Source organism: Aedes albopictus, chromosome 1 (genome assembly GCF_035046485.1).
Source record: "Aedes albopictus strain Foshan chromosome 1, AalbF5, whole genome shotgun sequence".
In the NCBI taxonomy this organism is placed as follows: Eukaryota; Metazoa; Arthropoda; class Insecta; order Diptera; family Culicidae; genus Aedes; species Aedes albopictus.
The window spans coordinates 272,954,610-272,967,452 of NC_085136.1; the positions used below are offsets into that span (position 1 = coordinate 272,954,610).

General features: G+C 45.7%; 2 protein-coding genes across 4 annotated transcripts in view; one reads left to right on the forward strand and one right to left on the reverse strand.

Annotated features, from left to right (window-relative positions):
- Positions 1 to 12,843, reverse strand: part of LOC109400937 (cadherin-87A) — a 1,070,191-nt gene that overhangs the window by 623,386 nt on the left and 433,962 nt on the right. The gene's annotated exons all lie outside the window — the stretch shown is intronic.
- LOC109424566 (uncharacterized) lies at positions 2,882 to 8,986 on the forward strand. Its single transcript, XM_062859897.1, has one exon. The coding sequence runs from the start codon at positions 2,882 to 2,884 to the stop codon at positions 8,984 to 8,986; it is 6,105 nt and encodes a 2,034-aa protein (XP_062715881.1).

Consider the following 12,843-nt stretch of genomic DNA (forward strand, 5'->3'; position numbering starts at 1 on the left):
CCATACAGTCGTATTTCAATAGCAATTCCTCCAGAATTTCCTCCAGAAATTCTCAAGGGACTGTTTCAGAAATTACTCCCAGAGGTACTCTAGAGAATCCTCCGGAAATTCATCCAGTAATTGTTTCAAGAATTCCTCTACAGATTCCTCCAGGAATTCATTCAGGGATTCTTCCAGAAATTCCCACAGGAAAACCTCCAGGCATTCCTCTAGGATTTCATCCATGAATTTCTTCGGGAATTGATCCAGGAATTGCTCCTTGACAACCCTCAGAAATCAACTTCCACAGAAACTTTTCTAGGAAATCCTCTAGGAATTTCTTCCGAAATTCTCCAAGAAATTTTTCGGGAATACCTTCAGGAATTTTTCAGGGATTTCTCCTGGAATATTTCCTTCAGATTCCTGCAGGAATTGCTTCAGGGAGTCCACCAAAGATTTCTCCACGATTTTTTCCAGGAATTTTTCCAGGGATTTTTCCAGGGGTTCCTCTAGGAAATCCTTCGAATATTCCTTCAGGAAATTCTTCAGAAGTTTCTCCAAGGATTCTTCCATGAAATCCTCTAGGGCTTTCTGCAGAAATTGTTCCTGAGTGTAGAATTAGCATTTAAGTTAAAATACACATTAATAAAAATTAAAAAAAAAAGAAATTGTTCCAGGAAACTCTCCAGGAATATCTTCAGGATTTTTTTAGGGATTCCTCCAGGCATTCCTTGAGGATTTCTTCCAGAGATTCCTCCAGGATTTTTTCCAGTAATTTCTCTAGCAGTTCCTCCAGGAATTACTCCAGGAATTCCTTCAAGAATTCCACAAGGCATTTTCCTGGATTTGCTTCTGGACATCTTTCAGAAATTATGTCAGCAATTTCTCCAAGGATTTCCTTTAGAGATTTCTCCAGGAATTTCTCCAGAGATTTACCAGATTTTACAAGATTCCTCCAGGAAATCCTTCGAAGATTCCTCCAGGAAATCCTCCAGAAATTCCTCCAAGGATTATTCCAGGAAATCCTCCTGGAACTACTCAAGGGTTTTTTTTTCAAAAATTTCTCCAGGAATTGCTCCCAGAACTCCTCTGGAGATTTCTCCAGGAATTCTTCCAGGGATTCTCCAGGAGTTCCTGCTGGGTCTCATCCATGAATTGCTCCGGGAATTCCTCCAGGGATTACACCAGGAATATGTTCAGAAGTTCCTTCAGGAATTCCTTCATTTATCCAGGAATTCCTCTGAAGTGATTTCTTCAGAAACTCCTCTCAGTTTCTCTTCAAAAATACTTTATGGAATTCCTTCATAAATTTTAAAAAATTCTTTAATTATTTTTTCAGGGATGTACCCAAAAATGTTTTCAGGATCACCTGATGATTTTTTTTATTTACTTCAAGAATTTCTGAAGGAATTCCTTCAGCGACTAGTATTGGTAGATAATTTAAAAAGGATGCATACAGGAACCAGGAAATTATCCAGGGATTCTTTCAGGAATCCCTCCAGTTTCTACAGAAGTTTACTCAGGGATTCCATTAGAAATTCTTACAATAAGCGAGACAATAAGTCCTCCAGTGATTTTTCCAAACAACACACATGCCACAAAAGAGTCACCCACGGCTCCGCAGGTTCTGGTTGCGTAGAAGTCACTGTGACTTACTTTAAACATATAGGAACTTACATGCTTAAAGTGCTTTCAGACGTTTCTCCAGGGAATCCTTCAGGACATTTATCCAGGATTTTTCCCGGAATTTCTCTAGGAAATGAACCAAGATTTTTTCTAGGAATTCGTTCTTAAATTCCACCAGACATTTCTTTTTGAATAAATTCCAGGATCTTTTCAAAAATTCCATTATTTGAGAGTTCTCCGTAAATACCTGCAGCAAAATTCTGAACTCCTGAAAGATTATTTATTTGATGTCTGACATTTTTTTTTTATTAAATTTATTAGATATATGTTCCTGGATAGACGAGAAATTTTGGCGGGTTGTCCAACACATAATATGATGAAATTTTTGAAGAAATTCCGCAGGAAAGAGACACGAGAGTGGCTATGTTGGCCCACCCCATTCGGCCAACGCGCGCATCTACGGTCATAGTCTTTATATTGTTCGCAATCTTGTGGACAAGACTGCGGCCGCGAAGGAAGATGACAAGGTAGTGACAGGTACCCGACCTGTCACCGGGTGAGTGCAGAAGAAAGGATAGAAGTAAACTACTAAAGAAAAGCATGCAGAGGAGATTATATCTAAAGTATTCTAAAACTAGTAATTAAAACTGAATTGGAGCTTAAACTTAGTGAATTCGAACATTATACTATTGATTCTTAAGAGCACAAACAATTGGTAAGGTTATCTATCTTAAAACAATATGAAATTTTCTAAAGTTACATTACAATCTAGGTAACCTGAATTATAAGCGATTCCCGGTCTGAACTACTTCTAGAAGCATAACCAAACTCGATCGGTAAGCCATAAAAACATTGAAAATTGTACCTAAATGATCCTAAAATATGTATTATGTATCAGGACTTCCTACCTAATACGATAGCGCACTGTCATATAACGATAGTCGACCAAAAAGGGAACTAAACGTGAGTAATACCCATCTATTTAATAAGCATGTCATATACACACGCAGGATGAGCCACCTGAAAATGTTGACAGGGGTTCACAAAACTACTTTCGCGTAGCGTTGCACAGTTATTTGTATGCGATGAACTTACAAATAATTAAACTAATGTTAAATGTATTTCTTAGGAAAATTATATTCTTTACACGCAAAACCGGATTAAGTGAGCGTTTCATTTCCGGCCCGGAGAATTATAATTTCGGAAAACTTCCCGTTGGATCGAAATCCAACATTATATAATTTTCGTTTAATACGAAATATCAGTCGTCGCGAGCATGTCAAGTCGAGGTTCGAAGTCCGACGGAAAAGGTAGTAGAGCGAGTGGAAAAAGTGAACGGCCAAAGGTCAAAGATGGTGAAGTGGTTAGTGAAGTGGTTGGTGATAAAGGAAGTGAAGATGTGGTAGTGGTGGATGATACGGAGAAGACCGGCGATGGATACACCTGCAAGACCTGCAGAGGAACGGAAACGGATGACATGGTACAGTGCGACCAGTGCGACGGATGGCATCATTTCCACTGCGTGGGAGTGTCGGATGAAGTTGTCGACCAGAGCTGGAGTTGTGCCAACTGCAAGACTGCTACATGGAACCAGCGAACAACGTCAACATCAGAAAAAGATCCGGCAACGAAGGATGGCAACACGGAGCACACGTCCAAGCGCGCTTTATCCCTAAAAGGAGTTTCTTCGGCAGGGCGGGAGAATACATTGAACGGAAATCCACCGCCGCCTAAGTCAACAGATCCAACAGTTCCTCCATCAAATCTGCCAAATCATGAGGGAAAGTCGGGACGGCCAAAGGTACAGGTGACCGGAAAGAAACTCTTCGTTCCGTCGGTGGAAGGATTACCCGCTATCCAGCTGGACGAAGCAGCATCGGAAATCTCGTGTTCATCATCTCAAAGATCTGCCCGGAACCGTGCCAAATTGCAGCTACAGCGGTTGGAGGAGGAAAGAGCTTTCGAGGAGGAACGAGCAGAACGACGAAGGGTTGCTGAACAGCTAGAAGCGGAAAAGCACAAAGCATTCCTGGACAAGAAGTACCAGATTCTGGAGGAGCTAGCCAGCGAAAGAGGATCGAGTCGAGGTTCTATCAGCGTATACTCTCGGAGTCGAGTGGAGAATTGGATAGAGAAGGGACGTAATTCAGAGGCAGTGCAGCGGTCTAATGAACAGCCAGCACAGCGGGAGCTGAGCCCACCAGATCAGCTACCAGCACAGCGGGAGTTCGACCAACGTCAGCCGGCTGCCATTCGAATGTCGAAGTACTTCAATCCTAACGTCCAACCACAGTCGACGAGAATCCAACCAGCGTTGAACCGAATAACCCGATCATTGGCGAATTCGACGGTTATAGAACAGAATCACGGCGCATTAGGTCAAAGTTGTCACTTGCAACCGGATGATTACGATGTTTTCCAGCTATCACGCTCACAAATCGCAGCAAGGCAGGCCGTTTCCAAGGACTTGCCAACATTTTCCGGCAACCCGGATGAATGGCCGGTCTTCTTATCCATGTTCAATAGCACAACAGCTATGTGTGGATTCACGGAAGAGGAAAATCTTGTGCGACTGCAACGTAGCTTGAAAGGAAAGGCATACGAAGCCGTTAAGTGCAGATTGATGCACCCTGGAAACGTTCAGGGCATAATGAGCACGCTAAAAATGCTATTTGGTCAACCGGAGATCATTGTGCACTCGTTGATCCGAAAGATCAGTTCGTTACCACCGATTCGCGAGGATCATCTCGAGACATTAGTAGACTTCGCCGTTAACGTACAGAACTTCTGCGCAACAGTTGACTCATGCGGGCTAGAAGAGTACATGTACAATGTGAGCCTTCTGCATCAGCTTGTTGGCAAGCTTCCACCGTCCATCAAGCTAGACTGGGCGCAACACCGAAAGACGCAGTTGGCGGTCAACTTGGCAACCTTTAGTGAGTGGATCTACTCGCTAGCCGAAGCTGCAAGTACGGTTACGTTTCCAACAGAGTTGGTACAGGCCAAGCCGATGCGTAATGAGCCTCGGCGGAAAGGGAAAGGAGAAACGTATCTCAACGCCCACTCAGAAACACAGATCAGGCACGATACGAGCTTCAAACCGCCAAAGCAGTCGTCTACAGCTGCACTGGAGAAGGAGACCTGCCCGGTATGCAAGGGCTACTGCAAATCCGTTGACAAATGCAAGCGGTTTCAGGAGTTTTCGAGAGAATCCCGGTGGGCAGTCGTCCGAGAGTTCGGGCTTTGTCGAACGTGTCTTCGGCAACACAAAGGAACCTGCAAGGCGAAACCTTGCGGTAAAGACGGTTGCTCCTTTCGGCACCATGAGCTGCTGCACAACGAGCTAAAAGCCAAGTCACACCAAAGCACTACTCCAGAGTCTTCGCAGCCGACAACAAGCGGTGCCGAGCAGGGTTGCAATACACACCAGACAGTTTCTAGCTCGGTTCTCTTCCGCTATCTTCCAGTTGTTTTGTCGGGGCCAGAGAAGACGATTCATACGTATGCCTTTCTTGATGAAGGCTCAGGAACAACGCTGCTCGATCAAGATCTAGCAGATGAACTGAAACTGGATGGCACGCCAAGTCCAATATGCCTTCGATGGACGGGTGGTACTGAGCGCTGCGAGAAGGACTCTTGCATAGTTCGCCTGCAAGTCACCGGACGTCATGCGGATGCCGAGAAGTTTACCCTGGAAGGCGTACAAACGGTCAACGAGCTACTGCTACCACGACAGACCTTGGACTTTGGGGAACTGAAGCGATCATATCGCTATTTGGAAGGATTGCCTATCGACTCGTACACCGAAGCTCGCCCCCGCATCCTTATCGGCACAAAGCATGCGCAACTGGGCTTAACCCTCAAGAGCCGAGAAGGAAAATTCGGCGAGCCGATCGCAACCAAAACACGGCTAGGCTGGACAATTTGCGGTAACCTAGGTTTTGGAGATGCACCGAACATGTTCCACTACAGTTTTCACGTCTGCTCACTGAACGAACGCCCGGACGATGATCTACATCAAGCGATGAAAGATTATTTCTCCATTGACAGTCTAGGAGTTAATGCCTCGTCCAAAGTTCTGCTATCGACGGAAGATGAACGTGCCGAATCTCTGCTAAAGTCGTTGACCCGATTTTCAGGCGACCGTTTTGAGACTGGCCTACTCTGGCGTTATGACAATATCCGTCTGCCAGACAGCCGTCCTATGGCTTTGCGTCGTCACCGATGCCTGGAGAAACGCATGGCGAATGATCCTGCCCTCGCAAAAGTTTTGCAACAGAAGATAGGTGACTATGTCACCAAAGGATACATTCGCAAACTCTCTGATGAGGAAATCCGGCAGCAAACCGGCGAAATGTGGTATTTGCCTGTCTTCCCGGTAACCAACCCGAACAAACCCGGGAAGGTCCGAATAGTGTGGGACGCAGCAGCGAAAGCTCACGGAATATCGTTGAATTCAGTCCTTTTGAAGGGTCCAGATTTGCTATGTTCTCTACTTGGAATCCTTCTACGCTTCCGACTACATCCCGTTGCAGTGACGGGAGACATACGCGAGATGTTCCACCAAGTGCAGATTCGCCATGAGGACCAGCGATACCAATGCTTCTACTGGACGGATGAGAACGGTGAACTAGGAGTTTACGTCATGGCAGTGATGACCTTCGGAGCGTGCTGCTCACCCAGCAGTGCGCAATACGTTAAAAACGTCAATGCTGATCGTTTCAAGAGCAAATTTCCGGCGGCATGCGATGCTGTTACCAAGTCACACTATGTCGACGACATGTTGATAAGTGTCGCCACGGAGGAAGAAGCAATCCAGATAGCGAAAGACGTTCGACATGTCCACGCCCAGGGCGGCTTCGAAATTCGAAACTGGATTAGTAATTCAAGAAGAGTTGTTGAAGCACTGCAGGAACAGAACACGGATGAGGAGAAAAGTCTTGACCTGACGACCGAATTATCCACCGAGAAAGTTCTAGGGATGTGGTGGAACACAGCAGCCGATGCTTTCACCTACAAAATTGGCTGGAATCGCTACGACGGGGAGTTACTGAAAGGCGAACGACGTCCCACAAAACGGGACGTGTTGCGAGTTCTAATGACCATATTTGACCCGCTCGGTCTCATCGCCCATCTTCTCGTCTATTTAAAAGTCCTTCTACAAGACATCTGGCGATCTGGTGTATCCTGGGACGAGCAAATCGATGACGAAGCCTTCGAAAAATGGCGAAAATGGTTAACTGTTTTGCCACAAGTTGAGCATTTGCAAATTCCCAGATGTTTCTGGCCTGAGCATCCTGTCAACGACGCTGATGAGGTTCAGCTTCACACGTTTGTAGATGCTGGAAGAGACGGAATGGCCGCTGTTTGTTTCCTAAGGTTCTCTAAGAATGAGAAACACTACTGCTCGCTCGTCACCGCAAAGGCTAGGGTGGCACCTCTTAAGCTAACATCTATTCCGCGTCTGGAGCTACAAGCAGCAGTAATAGGAACTCGCTTATCGAAAACTGTGCTGGATACGTTGCCGATCCGGATTACCAAACGATTCTACTGGTCAGACTCTCGGGATGTTTTATGTTGGATCAGTTCTGACCACCGACGCTACAGCCAATACGTCGGATTCCGCATCATCGAGATCTTGGAGGTCACTGATCCATGTGACTGGAGATACGTGCCAAGCAAGATGAACGTAGCTGACGATGCCACTAAGTGGGACGGGCTTCCTGAGCTGTCAACGGAAAGCAGGTGGTTCCGAGGCCCAAGTTTTCTCTGGCTAACTATGGATAAATGGCCGCCATCGTTTTCCTCTAAAGAAGGCACCACCACAGAGCAGCGAACAAATGTGCTAACTCATCAGATTCCCCCGGAACCGATCGTTGCTGTCCAGAACTTCTCCAGCTGGAAGCGACTGCAACGCGTGATGGCATTAGTACAGCGATTCATCACAAACTGTCGCCTGAGGACACAACACAACTCCATCAACCACGGACCTTTAGATAGCCTCGAACTCCGCACAGCCGAGGCTCGTCTGATCCATATCGCGCAACAGGAAGGATACCCTGAAGAGCTACGCATATTGCAAAATGCACTACAGCAACCTACAGAATCGACGAAACTTCTTCCCAAATCGAGCCCGCTGTACAAACTTATCCCATGGATAGACGACCGCGGGATTATGCGGATGAAAACCCGTATCGCCGCCTGCCAATTTGCAACCGAAGATGCGAAGAATCCCATCATCCTTCCAAGAAAAAACCACATCACCACACTGATAATCAACCACTACCACAATTGTTACCATCATCAAAACCACGAAACAGTGATAAACGAGCTGCGCCAGAAATATCAAATTGCTCGTCTACGCTCATGTTATGGTAAAGTTCGCCGAAATTGCCAAAGATGCAAGAACGAAAATGCTAAACCGAACATTCCTATTATGGCCGACCTTCCACCTGGACGCCTTGCAGCATTTTGTCAGCCGTTTACCCACGTTGGCATCGACTACTTTGGTCCTATAGAAGTTGTTAACGGCAGAAAACATGAAAAGCGTTGGGGAATGTTGGCGACATGTCTAACCATCCGAGCGATACATATCGAGCTCGTTCATTCGCTCAGTACCGATTCCTGTATCATGGCAATTCGGAATTTCATCGCTCGTCGTGGTCAGCCACGAAAGATCTACAGCGACCGAGGAACAAATTTCGTTGGAGCGAATAGAGAGCTGCAGAACCTCCAAACAACCGTGAACCATGACGAAATTATGAGGGAGTTCACAACCACTGAAACCGAATGGGTGTTTAATCCTCCGTTAGCACCACACATGGGTGGTAGCTGGGAACGGTTAATACGAACTGTCAAAAACAACTTGTCAGCTGTCTGCTCTACCAAGGCCCTGACTGACGAAGTCCTGAGAAATCTCCTAATCGAAATCGAAAATGTCGTTAATTGCCGTCCCTTAACACATGTACCAGTTGATGACGATTCCGGCCCGGCCTTAACACCAAACCATTTCCTGGTCGGTTCCTCGAATGGTACAAAGCCTCTGGTCAACATTGATGATAGTGGATACGCTCTCAAGCAGAACATGTGTACGTCACAAATCCTAGCAAATACGTTTTGGAAACGCTGGGTAACGGACTACCTGCCGGAGATTACTCGCCGGTCGAAGTGGTTCCAGTCAACCAGACCCATTGCGACCGGAGACATTGTCGTGATTGTCGACCCGAAGTTACCCAGAAATTGCTGGCCGAAAGGACGGGTCATCTCGACGAAAGAAGGACGCGACAGTCAGATTCGATCAGCAACCGTGCAGACAATCTCTGGAGTCTACGAGCGTCCTGTGGCAAAGTTGGCGATCCTAGATGTACAGCGCGTGGAGTAGTAAGCCAACCGGACGTTGGCGTACCCTGGGGGAGTGCTGGCCCACCCCATTCGGCCAACGCGCGCATCTACGGTCATAGTCTTTATATTGTTCGCAATCTTGTGGACAAGACTGCGGCCGCGAAGGAAGATGACAAGGTAGTGACAGGTACCCGACCTGTCACCGGGTGAGTGCAGAAGAAAGGATAGAAGTAAACTACTAAAGAAAAGCATGCAGAGGAGATTATATCTAAAGTATTCTAAAACTAGTAATTAAAACTGAATTGGAGCTTAAACTTAGTGAATTCGAACATTATACTATTGATTCTTAAGAGCACAAACAATTGGTAAGGTTATCTATCTTAAAACAATATGAAATTTTCTAAAGTTACATTACAATCTAGGTAACCTGAATTATAAGCGATTCCCGGTCTGAACTACTTCTAGAAGCATAACCAAACTCGATCGGTAAGCCATAAAAACATTGAAAATTGTACCTAAATGATCCTAAAATATGTATTATGTATCAGGACTTCCTACCTAATACGATAGCGCACTGTCATATAACGATAGTCGACCAAAAAGGGAACTAAACGTGAGTAATACCCATCTATTTAATAAGCATGTCATATACACACGCAGGATGAGCCACCTGAAAATGTTGACAGGGGTTCACAAAACTACTTTCGCGTAGCGTTGCACAGTTATTTGTATGCGATGAACTTACAAATAATTAAACTAATGTTAAATGTATTTCTTAGGAAAATTATATTCTTTACACGCAAAACCGGATTAAGTGAGCGTTTCATTTCCGGCCCGGAGAATTATAATTTCGGAAAACTTCCCGTTGGATCGAAATCCAACAGGCTATTTCAGACTTCTTTAAAATAACTGCTGTTGAAAATTTTGCACAAAGATGTAGAAGGGTTTTAGAAAAAAAATCACAAAAAAAACATTCCATGATTCCAGGTGAAGTTTTATTTGGAAAAATTCAGAAAACTTCAGAAATTCCAATGAAAAATTCATTGAAGATTCATTTCACTTCAAGGAATGTTGGTAAAATAAGAGAAATGAATCTATGCTATGTTTTTAGTTTCTGAAGTTTTTGCCTAAAAAAAACTTCAATTTTTATTTAAATTTCACCCTCAAACTCCTCAATAGTTTTTATAAAAACCATTCACCAATGGCTATTTGTGAATTTGCCAACACAGCTATCGAAAGCAAAAATTTCTTCGGAAAATCAATGGTACCTTAAAACGTTAGAATTTTTCTCACAGAAAATATACTTCTTGATGTCATAATTGAGGGGGTTAGAAGCAAAGGGGTATAAAGTTGCAAAAACCCATATCCGAGTAAATGAGGTTTAAAGTTTTTCACCAATTTATCATCCCATACAAAATGTATGGAGTTTCAAAATCGATTTCTCCAATTTATTATATTATTTCTAATCATCGTAAAAACAATCTTAAAGAAGTTCCTAAAAGCTTGAAATCTAAAAATTTTGTTGATATGCTCAGCTCGAATTCGACAAAATGGTCACTAACACCCCTTTGCAACTGGGCCCCTCAATTTAGTCATTTTTGGTTTCGGTTGTTAATTTTTTTTTAATTGCTTAGTGAACAAACCAAAGCAACAAATTCAAATTCAATTTGAGTTGTGAAGATCCTGAGAGCAGTCATAAATCCTGATTTCGAAAATTTGGCTCACGGTGGTTTTAAAAAATTGAACAATTTTACATGTGATATGCAATGATTAACATAAAGGAAATATATTTCTAAGAAGTACACGAAGACATTTTTTTCTTTTTGTTATAAGACACTACACCGTCTTCAAGCAGAGTATGCACAGACTGAACAATCACAAACATGAGACAACGGACAACACAACACCCAGTGGTCTAGTGGAGAATTTTCCGTTTGACAAAAAGTTTTCACCGACTCGAGTGGGAATCGAACCCACACTCCAAGGTTTTCGAAACCACAAGATGACTGGCACCTCTAACCGCACGGCCACGAAGCCCACAAAAAGTAATTTTGCCTTTTTCGTACAATAAGTGTACAGGATAGGCTATATGTTCACTCCAAAAATGACTTTTTGATTGAAGGCCCGGAGAGTCGAGTCACATATACCAATCAACTCAACTCGTCGAATTGAGGTGAAGTCTGTGTGTGTTTTTTTTTTTTTTTCTTCTAAACCATAGGGGGATAAATCTGCTCATCAGACACCCTAACAGGAAGGTTAGGGTAGTGTGGGGATGAGGCCGTCTTCTACAATGCCGGTAGAAGCCAGGACTACTCTCTCCTCGACCCACTAAAACACATTCCTATGGTCGCCAAACCCTACGTCTCTCCGGAACCACCAAGAAGGTATTGCTTCAGAGAGAGGCTAGTGCATATCGCACCCTCAAGGTTAGCTGCCGTAGCCTAGCAGCAACGAACATCGATGACTCGCACTGGAGAGTCCATCACGATAGCATGCTGGCGCTTAGCCAGTTTCCCGAGTGGTCCTCGCCACTCCCTTTGTCCTCGGAAGGCGGGCAGGGTCAACCCCGCCCGCGCCCTACTGCTGAGCGGACATCAAGAACTGATGCCCACATGCAACCCGATCTGACCTGCTGAAGGCAAGGGTATCACTACCCTTCAGGCCTTATCAGCTGCATCCGTAGGTTGCAGACAGCAGGGTCTCACCTACCCCGACCCTTGCCGGGGACCCCTTTCCAACCGCGGGCTCAGATCCAACCCAGTAGACTGACGCCACGACAGCACCGCTACCGGGACTTCCTCTCCGCGGCCACTTAATCGCTGTAAGGGTCGATCTCGACCGCAGGGCACCGGTATGACCTACGAAGCCGACTTCGAACCCCTGGACCACCTCTTGTACTGCATCTGGACTAGCCATTCTCCGAGTCCACGCGCCACCTCCTTTGTAGCTCCCAGACGATATGGGTGATAGCCGTTGAAACGGCATTCCAGCTAATCTCATCCCTACACATTCTCTGGACCAAGTTGTCCGGAGTTGTGTCCTCCCCGCATGTGGCAAGCATGCGGTCACGCATTGTGCGAAAACGCGGGCACACGAACAAAACGTGTTCCGCCGTTTCCTCTAAACCATTGCACGCTGGGCATTCGGGAGAATCCGCATGCCCGAAACGGTGTAGATACTGTCGGAAGCAACCATGACCTGTAAGGACCTGTGTCAGGTGGAATGAAACTTCCCCATGGCGCCTATTAATCCAACTATCTACCCTCGGTATCAACCTATGGGTCCACCTTCCTTTGGTGGAACTGTCCCACGCGCGCTGCCATTTGACCATAGAGGCCATCCTGACAGTCTTGCGTATGCCTCTTGTGCCGCGCATTTCGAAGCACTCCATATCCTCACTGATAAGAATGCTGATGGGCACCATACCAGTAATGACACAGAGAGCGTCGTGTGACACGGTACGGTACGCGCTTGCAACCCTCAGACACATAAGCCTGTAAGTACTTTCCAGCTTCCGTCGGTAGCATTCAGTACTTAGCGCGGTACCCCACGCCGGGCCGCCATACCTAAGTATGGACGTAGCAACGCTAGCCAGAAGCTTGCGCTTACTGGCGTACACCGCTGAGCTATTGGACATCATCCGGGACAGTGCCGCAATAGCTGTGGAGGCTCTTTTACAGGCATAATCGACGTGGCTACCGAAGGTAAGCTTATCGTCGATCATCACGCCCAAGTGCTTGACAGAGCGCTTCGACAGGATAGTGCACTCTCCTACACTGATCTCCGTCTGCTGCGCCGACTGCATGTTGTTAACAACCGTCACCTCTGTCTTGTGGTGAGCCAGCTCCAGTTTTCTGGACCGCATCCACGCCTCCACAACCTTGATCGAGTGGTCGG

What these genes read in the sequence shown, in the direction of transcription:
- LOC109424566 (XM_062859897.1), top strand. Translation starts at nt 2,882, where the DNA reads ATGTCAAGTCGAGGTTCGAAGTCCGACGGAAAAGGTAGTAGAGCGAGT.